We start from the raw sequence: 14,360 nt of genomic DNA, 5'->3' as shown, positions 1-14,360 counted from the left end.
TTAAAAATGCAGTCTTTCCACGTTGTGTTCAGAGTCCTGCACGTATTGGCTGCTACTCCTCTTTTCTGCTTTCTTCCCAATGTGGTGATGGTTTTCTACATAAATCACATTCACTGTTTCTTCTTCTTTCTTACTTGAAGCTTTTGCTTGTGAGTTCAGTGATACTTAGAAAAAGGATAACTTGCTACTGGCCAGAAATATGAAAAATTAACACATCTAGTACTGCTAAATACTTTGAAATGCATTGTAATTTATTGTCTCCCTCATTCAGCATTCCAACAATACATTGCTCTAGAAGTGTTTAAATCACTGCTAAATCAAATAAAGGCCTATGTTTTAAAAAGTTCTTCTGATAATATAAAAAGTTTTGGAATGAACATCTAGCAGCTTTTAGGGTGTCTGTTATTTTGATTGTCATAATAATCAGGCTTTAAATGTTAAAACAGTCTGGATTTAAGGGTTATTATTTCTACCTGTTTTATTATGTGTGCTAAAATCTTAGCCTTGTGTGTTTGCCTATGACAACTTCGACCTTCAGTATTTCTGTTTGTGTTTTGTTAGGATGTATTTAGTTTCCAGGTGTCTCCTAACATGAATCCCATCAAGCTGAATGAACTGGCAATCCGAAAACGTTTGACTATCCATGGAAAAGAGGATGAGGAAGTTGATCCTGCTGATTATGTGCTGCAAGTTAGTGGAAGGCTGGAATATGTCTTTGGTGATCACCCATTAATTCAGTTCCAGGTACACAGAATTTTTTGGAACTTGATGTAACATTTCTCTGCTGCCTTGGCCAAAGGTGTTTCCTCCCATCCCACTACTGAACAGCAGCATCTCCCTCCTGGTGTCTGCAGCCCTCTGCAGTTGTAAAACACATGTGATGAATTCTTTGTTTCTTTGGTTTGGAGGTTGCTGTAGAACTATTCTGCTGGCTGCTAACAGCTGTTTTCCCTGGACTTTCAGTATATCCGCAACTGTGTGATGAGCAGGACCCTTCCCCAGCTGACACTGGTGGAGTGCTGCACCATAAAGAAGATGTGTGAGCAGGAGATGATTGCCATAGAAGCTGCCATAAACCGAAAATCCTCCAATCTCCCTCTTCCTCTGCCACCAAAAAAAACAAGAGCAACAACTGTGAGTTCATAGGGAGAACGTCTGATACCAAAAGGGAACTTGGGGGACATAAATCACAGTGCCTGGGACTTGTGCTGTCACTGCTGTGTCCCAGTGTAGCCCACCTGGGTCAACTCAGAGCCTCCTGTTGCTTGGGAGATTTAAACAGAAACAGAAATTTGGACAGGTCTTTGCTCTATTACACACTCTGGAGTTATTCAGAATGAACGATCAATTTTGAATTGTCAGGATGTAGTACACGACATATGTTCTCATCCCCAGCTCTCTTCCAGCTGAGTTTTTACTTTGTCTACTCTTGTAGCTGTGATAACCAATTTATCTTTGAAGATTTTAAATTTATATTTTTCACTGCATTTTTTTGGTTTGTATTTGATATTTTTTGCTTAAAATGCTTAGCTTACAAAGTAGGTCTCAGTGTTACAGTGGTGAAGAATGAACTTGTATCTTTGTTTCTCTTCTCAGAGTGTGTGGGATATTTCTAACCCATTCAAGATTATTCTATTAAAGGGTAATAAACTAAACACAGAAGAAAATGCCAAAGTAAGTAATTGTGTCTGGTATCAGACGACATCCTGTTCATCATTTTAATGATTTTCAATGCTAAGTGAACTCAGAATCATACAGATTTCATTTTTATTTATTCCCAATATCATTAGTCAAAATCTGGCTTTATTGCTAAAATATTCTTTTATTGCCTGAAGTTGGATATGTGCCAATCATTGTGGCAGTATGGCATAAGTGTTCATTGGTATTTGATTTTTTTAAAACATGGTTTCTCTAAAGTGCTGATAGTGGTGTGAAATGAACTCATTTAAAATAGATTGTCATAAACACCTGACACGAGTAAATTAAATGTTAAAGACTTTAAAGTGGTATTTTTGTAGTCCTGAATATATTCTGTATGTCTAAACTTGGACTGTGTGCTTCTTATACAATATGTCTTTTATTTTCTACACATAAGGAACACAAAGAAAGAAAGCTGGAGTATCATTTCCTGTAAAAATATACATGACTGGGTTACTGACTGCTGTATAGACCACAGGTTGTTAACACATGGGAATTTATTGCACAGCTACCTCAATGCCTTGCAAAACACTTGCCTGTGAGGTAGAACAGCATTAAACTCCTTTATTTGGTTTAGAAATCAGTAAATTGTGTAGCCACTCCTGTGGTTAACCATTGATATTTGCTGTTCTCATGCTTTAGTCAGAATACTTGGTGCATTTTTTTCATTCAAAATTGTTGTTACAGCCTCCTTGTAAATTAGCAATTTACAATGTTGACCTACATTTTGGTCAACACCAAAAAGAAGTTTTACATTACAGATAAATGAGCCATGGTTACCTTTTAATACCTGAGATAGTGTGATTGTGGAAATGGATGGCTGCAAAACCAGCTGTTTCCCTCTTCTTTGTCTAAATCATTATTTAGCTAATTCCAATATCTTCTTAACTCTATTCAGTAAACCCTTACGTTTTTAAAACAAAAGATAAAAGAGCCATTGGATTGTGCAAGCAACGTAGCTATCAGGAGTTTCTAAGGTGTTTTTTTCATGCTTAGAAAAGTGACTTTTGGTTAATTTCAGTATGCTTTTAGGGGAAAACTAATCAAAATATTCTCTCAGCTTGAGAAGAAACAGGAAAAATGTGCAGTTCTTTTGTATTGGTATCTGTGGGCAACATCTAAATCTTTGTTTTGAATGTTTTTTTTTAGTCTCGGAAAATTAAAAGTTCAGTGGGTAACCCAGAATGAGAATGAATGCAATGACCCTGCAAACCTGTGCATGTTTCCCTGCCATGTCTGTCTACAGTGTTACAAAATTGTCACTATTGAGAATGTATTTGTTTTCCAGTCCTATTCTAAGGCTGTTTAATTCACTGCCATTGTTCCTTTAGCCCCACTGTGCCGTGGATAAGCCAATATTCATCCATTTCTGCTGAAACCACCACCAAGGTTCACAAATGCAGAGTTTGTAGCGGGGAACAAAACATCTGTCAGCTGGGTAGCACTGCTGCAGTGTGAGCTGGGCTGGGGACATCCACCTGGGGCACAAGTGACCTCACCCAGCAGTCCAACACCCCATTTTCCAAACACGTGGCATTGGAAATTGCTCTTCTTTTGTCTTGCTCTTTGGTCACCCCATCAGTAATTTAATTTGTAAAAGGGGCATGACAGGATCCAGTCCCTTACATTAACAGGATCAGAAGCCATAGAATCAAAGAGGTGAATTCTTTTTTGACTCAAAACCACTATCAAATTTAGTATCTCTCTCTTTCCCTTGCAGTGCTCAGCAATAAAATGATAGTTCAAAGGGAATGTAGGGAGAATGTTGATTCAGGAGAATCATCAGAGCACTTTCACACATTTAACATTGAGAATTTTTTTTTGGTGTTGACCAAAAGATTACATTTATGGGTTTTTCTTGCTCTGTGTCTCTTTTTCACATTGGTATTTTGGAAGGCCACTTGAAAAGAAGTTGGCTCATTTCACTGTGCAGTTTTCTGTGTATATATGTTATTGAACAGAAATGTAGAAATGAAACAAAAAGATGAAGAAAGAACAGGAAAGCATCTTAGCATTGACCTGAAACTGAATTTAATTTCAGTGCTATAACTTCAGCTTCTTTCTCTAGTTGTCCTTCTCCTTTCCTGATCCTTATTTTCATTGTTCAAGCTACCTGGTTTTGTTGGTTTCTGGGTACTAAAGACAAAAAAAAACTGGAAATCACATACATTGTCATTATTATTATTACAGGTGACTCCTACTGTTAGGGTCAGCAGTGTTCCCTCTAAACTGTTTGGAAATAGTTTAAATAAAAAATGAGTTTTTTCTTAAGCTAAAAAAAAACAAACCCAAACCTTTCTCACTTAGAAGCACAAATTGTTTCTGCTTGGAGATTTTAATTTGTATTCAGAAAATTAGTCTTAACTTCTTCATTCTGCTTAGTTGTTTGTTTGATGAAATTCATATGTATATTATTCTATGCAGAATTCTGTAGGTTCTGTGACAAGCTTAAAATCTCTCATTTCTTTATGGCAGGTTCATGTTAGGGCTGGTCTTTTCCATGGCACAGAGCTCCTTTGTAAAACAATTGTAAGCACAGAAATATCTGGGAGAAGTGACCACATTTGGAATGAAGTGCTGGAGTTTGAAATCAATGTCTGTGATCTGCCAAGGATGGCAAGGCTCTGCTTTGCTGTTTATGCTGTCATGGATAAGATGAAAACTAAAAAGTCTACCAAGGCAATGAATCCTTCCAAATACCAAACCATTAGGAAAGCAGGAAAAGTGGTAATTATTTTATTTGTTTTTCTTGATTGACCTTCTAATTATATCAAAATGAGCATCCAGAAGTCTTTCCTTGTCCTCATTTTAGTGCTCAAGAATGCAAAATTAAAAGAAAAGGTATTTAAAACAGCATATATATTAAGAATTGCACATCTTGGTATGAAAACTTTTGATACTTCTCAGTGTTTAATTACTTTTCTGAAAGATATCACCATTTGAAAAAAAAAAACCAAGTCACCCTCTCAATTGTATGTATATTGCAGTGTTTTCTGTGTAGTAGCATTTGCTGGCATCTTCATTTCCATGTGACAATTCTTTCCTTTGGCAGCATTATCCTGTAGCCTGGGTAAATACCATGGTGTTTGATTATAAAGGACACTTGAGGATTGGAGAACTGGTACTGCACAGCTGGTCATCATTTCCTGGTAAACCTCAGCTTTTCAGATTTGGACTTTGTGTGGCAGAGTGTGGAATCCAATAGCAGAAGATTTACTGTATGCATGTTCAGTTCTCTTGTAATAATCTCTTTATTACTTGTAATTTTTATGTGGATAAATATACAGCATTTTAATCTCTTTCAGGAAAGTATTGTTTAGCAGGAAACAGGAAGAGCAAGAGCCTGCTTGGAGCTAGTGTTCTAAAAGTTTCATTTGCTATGGAAGGAAAACCACATGAAATAAATGCATGTTTATATCTGATGTTACTTGCTTTTGAGGTGCAGTTTAAGCTTCATTTGGTTCCTGTGCCATGCACCCCAAATTAAATAGATCAGTTATAATGCAAGTGATATTATGTGCATCAGCAAAAACTGTGAAGTAGAATTTTGTCTTCTCCCTGATACTGAGATCAATCAGTGAGAGTGCCTGGAGCCTCTGTGTCACTCTTGATCCCATCCTGAGGAATGCTGTCCCAGCCTGGCTGGCCTGAAGCTCTGCTCTGTTTGATCCAGAGGGTGTCTCCTGCTTTGCAGAAGCTTTAGATGTCTTAGGATTTGTTTCAGTGTAGGGAGAGCTCAGCTTCACTGACTATTATGTTTATTTAAGGAAATCAGTTTCTCATGGGGTGATAAACCAACATTTGGGAATGCAGGAGGTGGTTTATGCTGGAAATACAGAGCATTGCACTGAAAGAGTTGTGCAGCAAAACGTGCTCTGTCCATTTTACAAGGAAATGACTTCTTACTGCATGCCTGGCCTGTAATATTAACTGTTCTGTTTGTGTTTCAGACGAACTTGAAGAAATGTTGAATCCCATGGGAACCGTCCAGACCAACCCTTACACTGAGAATGCAACAGCTTTGCACATTAGATTTCAGGAATATTCAAAACAGCCTATTAATTACCCTCCCTTTGATAAGGTAAGGGATGACCTAAAGAGCAGTCATGAATGCTTATGTGGAAACAGCTGTTCCTTCTTTCCTTTCAACTCTGCCCTTTCCAGTGAATTCCCCTTTCCCTGCCTTTTAGTCACCATACTGCAGTTTGGTATGTGCTTAACTTCAGCATCTATTTTGAAGATGTGCACTTTTAAAAGTGGTCTGTACATGGTCTTTTGAAGGTCAAAAGCAAATCACTTTCCTGAAATATGATCTTACAAAAAGCTAAATTTATCTTCTGTTCTGGAAACCTTCAAACTGTGCTTGCCTGTGATCTATAAAGATTTGTCCTTTCTTGGTACAAATGTGTGTTACCCACTCTTTGGGACACTGCCCTATGAACTCAAGTCCTTTAAAGGATAAATGGACTCTTAATACTGTGTGCAAAGGGATTTCTGAAGGTCTGCTCTGGGACTGAATCCACTGAAGTGGCCCTGCAGTTTTCTACAGATGAAGATAAGAATATTTGGAATATGTGTGGCTATTCCTGTAGTGTGAAGGATAGATGAAAAGTTGTTCAGAAACTAGCTAAAAAAGCTAAGACCTGGAAACAAGTAATGAAATAAGTCTTAAAACAGACTGCTAGTAATTCATTATAAAAGTCAGGCTTAACCCATATACACATTAATCTGAATTTTGGTTTGGGGAAAGTCAATAACAACCCAGAGAAATTGCTTCTTTTTTTTTTTTTTTTTTTTTTTGGAGGATTTTACACCTTTGAGTGGTATGGACAAAAAGACTGAAATTGCCAAGTTTTATCATCTTGTTCAAAGGCAGACTTGAGATTTAAGGTTCATAAAAATGAAATCAAGTAACAAGATAGGGTTTCTTTTGTTTCAGTTTGGGTTGATAGTGTTTCCCCCTCTTTGTCAACACAGTACTTTTTCTTTTATTCAGACAGCATTGGAAATGCAGTAAGAGCTAAACCAGAACTGACCAATTGCTGCCTTATTTGTGTCTGACCAGTTAACACTTCATAGTGGACATATTTTATCCAATTTTGGTATTGCCTTATTTATAATGCTTTAAATTTTTTGCTCATTGCACTTACATGTATTTAATTCTAAAGAAAAAAAATGACATACATATTACAGAGGGGCTAAGTAAAAGTGTTTATCTTTAGTAATCACATATTTGTTCTGGCTCTGATGTTTCTGTTCTTTGTCCCTGCAATACCATGTTCTCAGGAAGTTAAAACCCTGGGCTGAATGCAGCCAGTAGATTTGATTGGCTTAGACAAAGTGTAGTGACATTAAGGTGTAATGGTCTTCATCCCTTGTAGCTTTCAGCTACATTCAACTCAATCTCCTAAAGATTCTCTTGGTGCAGGTTCTGTTGAATGAGGAGTGACGTTGCAGCTGCTGGAATTACATCAGCTGAGGATCTGTCTCTCACAATGCTCCAGCTGAGACTTGCTTGCTCTATGGCTGCTTCTCATTTTCCCAGTGTTGTTGCTTGTTTCTGCCAAGAAAACAACAAATGAGATGCCAGATTTTTGTTAGGGGAAACATAATGTGCAAAAATAGATCAATCTTTTCCATCATATCATCAACCTGCTTGCACAGTGAGGAGCTGTTTGATGCTGAGGGAGCAAAAGTGCCTGGACCAGGGATAAGAAACTTGTCTGAGACAGGAGCCATGTGTGGGGCTGGTCCATGGCCAGTGCTGCAGGCACACTGTGGGGCTCAGGGTTCACTCAAACAAAGCCGGACTTGCAAAGACTTTGAAAGTTTGTTTGCAAACAGAGTAACTCTGCAAAGCACTGGGAGGCAAGAATCAAGCATAGAATTAGGACACTGTGGTTTTGTTTATGCATGTTTTCACACAGAGTATGTAAATAAGCTTTGTAGCCAAGTAGCAGATGTAATCCATGATATTAATGAGAGTTTCATACAGAGAAAAGAAATAAAACAGGTTAGGATGCCTTTCTAAGGATTTTAGCTGCTGGGTATTTATACTCTGATTATTGCAATCTTTTGTTGTTTCTCGTGTTGTCTGAGTGAAAACAACACAAGTCTTGCTGGACCTGGGGATGCTGTTGTATTCCTGGGTCATAGGAGAGGCAGAGCTCTCAGAGCAAGGAGATGCTGGAGTTCCTTAGACTTTTCTCTTTATTGAGATTTTATTTTATGATTTGTTCCTCAAAGCAGCTGTGGATAGACATACTGGGCCAGTTCTTCATTGTAACACCTGGCTTGGTTGCAGTAAAGTGCAGAATGCACTTTGAATAACTGCATTTACTTCTAGACTTAATTCTCCATTATGGGTTGAACTTCAAAAACCAAATAAAATGTTCAAAAGGAAATTAAAAAAAAAAACAAAACCAAAACAAAATAGGAGGGGAGATCCAAGATCAAGAGAAGTACCTGGATGTACTGATTGGGATCATATGGGCAGTCTGAGAGCATGGTGAAAGGACTGGGCTTGTGGATTCTTACTGGGATTGAGGGCTAGAAGCATATGGTTCCATGGGCATGAAAAGAGTGCCCTTGGAAACTGCACCAGTAGAGGTAAGAAAGCAAAGGATAACTCAGATTTGAGGAGTTAGTTTGTTGAGCTGAAAAATAGGAGGAAACGCAGAAACAGAAAGCAAGATGTCATCAGTAAGGTTGTTTAATTTAGCTCAGGAGTGGTGAAAAAGGAAATAATTGAGATCATCATGAGCACTGCTGTTCCTGATCTCCCCAGTGCAGATGAGAAAAGGGACACTGCACACAAATCCATGTTATACTGCTGGAGATACAAAACTGCCTAAAAGACAGCAACATTTCCTTATCTGCTTCATTTCTGTAGTGCTTGTTCTAGCAATGCAGTCAGATCTGGGGTTAAATCTAATGTATTTAAAACCAACTTCTTGCAGATACTTGAAAAGGCAGCTGAGATTGCAAGAAACAGTGACAATGCTGCAATGGCGGTGAGCATCATCTAAAGACTATTTTAAAATTAATTTTCTGGGTTTTTTCAGTTCTTATCTTCTGCATCGATCTAGAAATAAATGAGTCAACTGCTCAAATAGAAATTCTAGTGGCTCTCTTTTCTGACATAATTCACTTTGATGAACTGCTTTAAAACTCAGATATATAACTGCTTTTTCTCATATACTTTGGACTGTGAGTTAAAATTTATGTTAGAGCTGGAAAACAATTTAGGATTAAAAGACCAAAATAAGTGTCTCTCTACTTGGCAACTTTGTTTTCTTTTGATTGTTGCAAAAGTTTGTTGTTTTTTTTTGTTTCTAATGAAAAGAAATAGTTATTCATGTATCTAAATTTGATCATTTGAAAAGTAGAAGAAGAGACTATATTCGTCCTAAATGAGAGTGCTCCGTGTTGGAGTTGGAAAACAGAAATATTGCCATCTAGTGTCCTTAACTCCAAAGCTGAGTTATTGTTTCAGAAAGTTCTGCACACTGGATTTAGAATCTGTTACTTACAGTGCCTGCAGTAAGGAAGCTGAAAGAAAGGCACAGTGGCCATTTCCCTGTGTTTCATGAGTTTTTATCTGATGTTCTTTCTGCTATAGGATTGCTGGTATTTGAGCTACCATACCAGAATCTTACTGAATTTTTATCACATTCTACATCTCTCCTTTTCTAGGGTCGAGGTGGTAAGAAGTTTTATGTTGTGCTAAAAGATATAATGGAAAGAGATCCTTTATCTCAGCTTTGTGAAAATGAAATGGATCTCATTTGGACTTTGCGATATGACTGTCGTGAAAATTTCCCACAATCGTTGCCAAAACTGCTGCTCTCTTTAAAGTGGAACAAACTTGAAGATGTTGCTCAGGTAAGGGAAAACACAACAATGATGGGGGGAAAAGCTTCAGTTAAACCATCAATAAACAGGATTTCTTTCCCAAATGGAGCCAGTTTGAAATGGTGCTGTTGTGCAAGCTGGAGTTCAGTGTCTGACTTCTGCAGCCTGGACATGTAAAGAAGAACTTACTCTCTCAAAAAAGCCCCCATAAACCAAAACCAAAATTCATTTCGAGGGTCCTCTAAATTATGAGAAAAACACAGTGGATATTTATAGAGCCTAATGTTAAAACCTCGTGCTCAAATTTGATGTTAAAAGCAAGAATTTCACAGTCACCCAGTGCAGCCCAGTGCTCCAAGATGGTTAGCCTGAACTAGTCTGTGTCCAGCTGGGGTGGGAGAATCTCCACCAGTGGGGATTCCACAGGCTCTGGGCAGCAAAGCCCACTGCTTGGCCACCCTCACAGCAAAAAACAATTCTGGAAATGAAGATCTGAAATAAAACTTCTTGTGCAAATTGTTAAGCTACTCAAATATTATAAAATCCACATCTCAGACTGGGTAATCAAACCTCACTGTTTTTTCAAAGAGATGTGAGACTCAACCGATGTACAAAACAAATCATTCACATCCTGTCTCTCTGACCAAATAGAGCCTCTTCAAATTAACTTGTAAGGACATGAGGCTGGTGCTGTGATACAAGGTGCATTTTCAGTAAAATAGTTTCATTTGTTTGCTGTACAGATGTGCAGGGTTACTTCACTACACTGTAAAGGAGTTGGTGCCTTTTGCTGCTGTGTTTACCCAAATAGAATCCAACTCTTGGGATGCTTTTTGGGAATAGATTGAACTTTATTACAGGAATAATTATATGAGCTTGTAGTAAGACCATCACGGCTTGATAGGCTGATTTTAAAAGTGATAAAGTAACAGGTTTCTGGATTGGTGTTGAAATGTTTTAGATTGTGTACAGAGAAGTTTGGGCCAAACTAAAAAGACTGGCCAAAGTTACCAAGCACAGCACTCGCTGCAAGGGGTGGAGCCATGCATTGTTCTGGTCTTCCTGACAGAATTCTGATACAAATGATGCTCAGCTTCTTGCAGGCCACTACACTGAGATAATATTTATGTCTTTCTCTGAGTCTCATTTTTAAAATTTTCAACTAGTTTTTTTGATTTTTTTATGAACTTAGAGCTAAAAAGCATTTGCTGTGAAGGGTTATGACTGATGGTATAAAATTCTATTTTGCCTTAGTATTCTGGCCTTTACCTCTTACAAGCTACATGTTCTTGGAGGAGAAGGCAGCCACCCCATGAAAATCCATCTTCTGTCTATCCATGATGTGATTTTTGTGATTATCCAGTCAGCCAGATCCTGAGTTTGCTCCAGCAGAGAGTTCATTTTCTGCTGCATCCTTCCTACCAGCTAGGTGTATATGTTCTGTGGACTTCTAAAAATAAATGGAATTTCATCCCAGCTCCTTGTCTGTGCCATGAACACTACACTAACAAAATGGAACACCTACACGTTCCTTGCTCACTTGTGTTCTTTCATGTGCAAGAATGCTGTTCCTTACTACTAGTAAAGTTCCTTTTACTTACTAGTAAAGTTCCATTACTTCTGAATTTATTGTTCATTATTAAAAGCTATCTAGAAATCAAAACTGTAGAAATAAAAGCAGGCACTTGTTTGCTTCTTAAAATATGTGAAGGAAAAGGCATTCTGAGTGCTGGGGCTTTGAAATATGGCCCTTGCTGGCAGTTTTGGAAAGTTATTTGGAGGATGGATATTATCTGACAGCTCAAAGTCCTTTACATTTGTAAACATTAAGTATTATATATACATAAACCTTTTTATTTAAACAAATGGCTGAAAATATGATACCTTGTTACTGTGTACTTTCTGGAAGAAATATAGTATTTATGTTTGATTATCTAGAGACAAAAGTGCAGTTTATATCATAATATTGGTTTTGCCAGTGTGGAGGGTCTCTCTGAAAAATGAGATCTTACTTTAAACATGCTGAATATTTCTGTAGCACATACACCTATCAGTAGTCCTGATTTACCTGTTCAGGTAAGGAAAGACAGCCTCCTGAATTTCAGGAATTCCAAAATTATCAGGATTCATAATTTATTTCCCATTAAAATTAAATATTTGCTGTACTAGCTGTTGTTGCCTGCTACAGTGGGCACACTGTCGTACCAAAAAGTTGTTTTGATGCCCATTTTTAGATGTATTTCAGTAAAAGTGTTGACACCTCAAGCAAGAGGTTTAAAAAACCCCAAACATGAAACAACAAAACCCAAAGAAGCAAACACCAGCTGTTCATAAGAAAAAGCAATCAAGCACCAGCTGCTTGGACTTAATAACTATATTCCTGTTTTATTAATGCAGCTTAAAAACAGTAAGGCTCTTTCAGAAATGGTCTCTCATATTTGATTGTAGACTGTCTTTAATCTGTTAGTTCAGTGGTCCATGTAGTTATGTCCAGTGGATTCAAGCAGCTTTCCTAAATTATTTGCCTGTATTTACCAAGCCCTTGTTGGATTTGCAGGATTTTAGTAGAATGGTTGCACAGAAGGAATTGCCCTTACTGCTGCCATAACCACCTGCAAGATGGCAGAACTTGTTAGGAGAAAGCACAGACAGTATTTCATCTCAAAGCAGAATTCAAACATGCAAACAAAAAAAAATATAAGAAATTTAAAAAATCCACTTGCTCTTTGTGAAGTGACACCGTCATTACTGAAAGTAGAGAAAGGACAGCTGAAATACTTGAAATAACTGGAATAAAAATACTGGCCTCTCAATTCATAATTGTATTGTCTCATATAATCTTGTTAGGGAAGAAATTGTGGTTATTTCTTTATAGAAGAAAATATTGATACACCAAGGCCAAATTTGAGTTTTCTCTGAAACACACATTGTTCATTCTCATTGCAACCCCCTGTGCAATGATTTCAGCAAAGGGAGGAGCTCTGCATTTTCACATCATCTTCAGTTAATGTACACACTGTGGGCCATGACTTTCACTGCCTGATATATGAGGCATGTGGGACCACTTGAGCTCATCTTTTCAGAATATTTCAGGCTCTCCATTTCAATCATTCAGTATTAACAAAATGTCTCTGTTTTTTGCTGGTTCTGCACCTGATTTACAGTAGATTGTGTAGAAATTCTGATAGTTCTGGAGTCTCTGGCTGTCTGACAAGCAGAGCTGCTGTTCACATTTTCAGTGTCTGCCTTGTGCATTAAATATGTGTCGAGGGTCAGTATTTCCTGCACAGTTTCAGTCCCAGCATTTCTGCTATGGAAGTGTTGGTGGCTGCAGTCCTTGACATCAGGACTGGCATCGTTGACACTTGTTGTGTCAGTAGATTTTGGAGTGTATTTTTGAGTGTATTTTTCTGTGGGAATGTGACATCTATATTTAAAACACCTGTAGTTTTACTTTATGTCACTATGAATTGTGCATGTGCCCATGGAAGCGGTTTGGCTGATCCTTTCCTCCACTTCTGGAGCTGCAGCACAGCCCTGGCTTTGAACCGTGATCCATACCCATTTCTTGCCTTCTGGATTTCACAAAAATGATGACCCAATTCAGAATCTGCCCCCAAGGTGTATAAATGGTGTTATGAACTTGCCTGGTAAATGTGGGCTGAGAATTTGAACTCATGTTTGTCATACTGCTGCTGGAAGCAGGAGTTGATGTGTGACAGAGTAGAAATAAAGATTTTTCACTGCTGTAAAGTCATTATGAAATCAGGAGAAAAACAAGATCTTATTCAGAATTTATAAGTTGCTATTGAAAGATGAAATAACCTGTGTTACCTAATTTGTAGGGAAGGGTATTATTATCACGACTTGTTCCTACAGAAAGAAACAACTTGTGCTGTTGATACTAAATGTTGATACTGCATTTATACTAATATGCATTTATATTAAGTTCATTAAAGAGTTTATTTGTATTTATAATGCACTGTTTCAGTGATACAACTCATATTGCTCTCAGCAGCTAGCTGTGAGCTTCATAACAATGCAATAAAATCAGTTTATTTTGTGAGACCTCTAAATGTTGTTCTTTTTGGTAGTCCAAAGTTATGCATCATTGTATTCTGTAATTTTTTTTCCAGCACATTGTTTTACTATCTAACCTGACCTTTTTGTTTTTTTAAAATTTAAGCTCATTACTATTCACAGTGAATGTTCACAAAGGCTCCATCAGTGGAGGTGGACAAATATTTTTGGTAAAGAAAGCTTGCTCTCAACAAAAATCTTTTTTTTATGTCATAAACATATAGGTTATATGTTTATGACAGCACTTTAAAAACATCTTATTTTTATTGAATGTCTCTTTTCAAGCCATACATACCTGGTGTTCCCTAATTTTTGTTTACTGTGCATTGTGTCTGCATGTAGAGAAACAGGTTTTTCAGACTAAAAGTAATCTGCATCATTTTGAAGTGTGAGAAACTTAATTAGAAGTGGGCCCAGTTAGCCCAAATTCTTTCTTTTCTTTATGAGCAGTGAGACCCACCTGTGTCCTTACCTGTCACCTTTTTTTTGGAACAGCTTCAGGCCCTCCTGCAGATCTGGCCCAAGCTGCTGCCCAGGGAGGCTTTGGAGCTGCTGGATTTCAATTATCCTGACCAGTACGTCAGGGAATATGCAGTGGGGTGTTTGAGGCAGATGAGGTAGGTGAGGGTTTCTGGGGTGCCAAACTTCATTCTGTTTGCTCACAGGACAAAAAATCCCCAAGAGGAAGGAGCTGAACACGCTGCCTGCCATGAATAGGTGGCCAAATA

General features: G+C 37.8%; 1 protein-coding gene across 10 annotated transcripts in view; it reads left to right on the top strand.

Annotated features, from left to right (window-relative positions):
• The window catches only part of PIK3CB (phosphatidylinositol-4,5-bisphosphate 3-kinase catalytic subunit beta), an 88,235-nt gene that overhangs the window by 58,147 nt on the left and 15,728 nt on the right, over nucleotides 1-14,360 (top strand). For all 10 annotated transcript variants that reach the window (XM_086844802.1, XM_086844799.1, XM_086844801.1 and 7 more), the window contains 9 exons: nucleotides 562-744; nucleotides 964-1,134; nucleotides 1,597-1,674; nucleotides 4,174-4,425; nucleotides 4,751-4,847; nucleotides 5,649-5,779; nucleotides 8,658-8,711; nucleotides 9,394-9,582; nucleotides 14,128-14,249. In XM_086844802.1, coding sequence (XP_086700928.1) covers nucleotides 562-744; nucleotides 964-1,134; nucleotides 1,597-1,674; nucleotides 4,174-4,425; nucleotides 4,751-4,847; nucleotides 5,649-5,779; nucleotides 8,658-8,711; nucleotides 9,394-9,582; nucleotides 14,128-14,249 — 1,277 coding nt within the window. The remainder of the gene's footprint in view (nucleotides 1-561; nucleotides 745-963; nucleotides 1,135-1,596; nucleotides 1,675-4,173; nucleotides 4,426-4,750; nucleotides 4,848-5,648; nucleotides 5,780-8,657; nucleotides 8,712-9,393; nucleotides 9,583-14,127; nucleotides 14,250-14,360) is intronic.

The sequence above is a fragment of the Cyanistes caeruleus genome, chromosome 10 (genome assembly GCF_971803275.1).
Source record: "Cyanistes caeruleus chromosome 10, bCyaCae1.hap1.1, whole genome shotgun sequence".
Taxonomy (NCBI): Eukaryota; Metazoa; Chordata; class Aves; order Passeriformes; family Paridae; genus Cyanistes; species Cyanistes caeruleus.
Note: the sequence above shows the minus strand (reverse complement) of the source record. Positions and strands in the feature narration are given on the sequence as shown.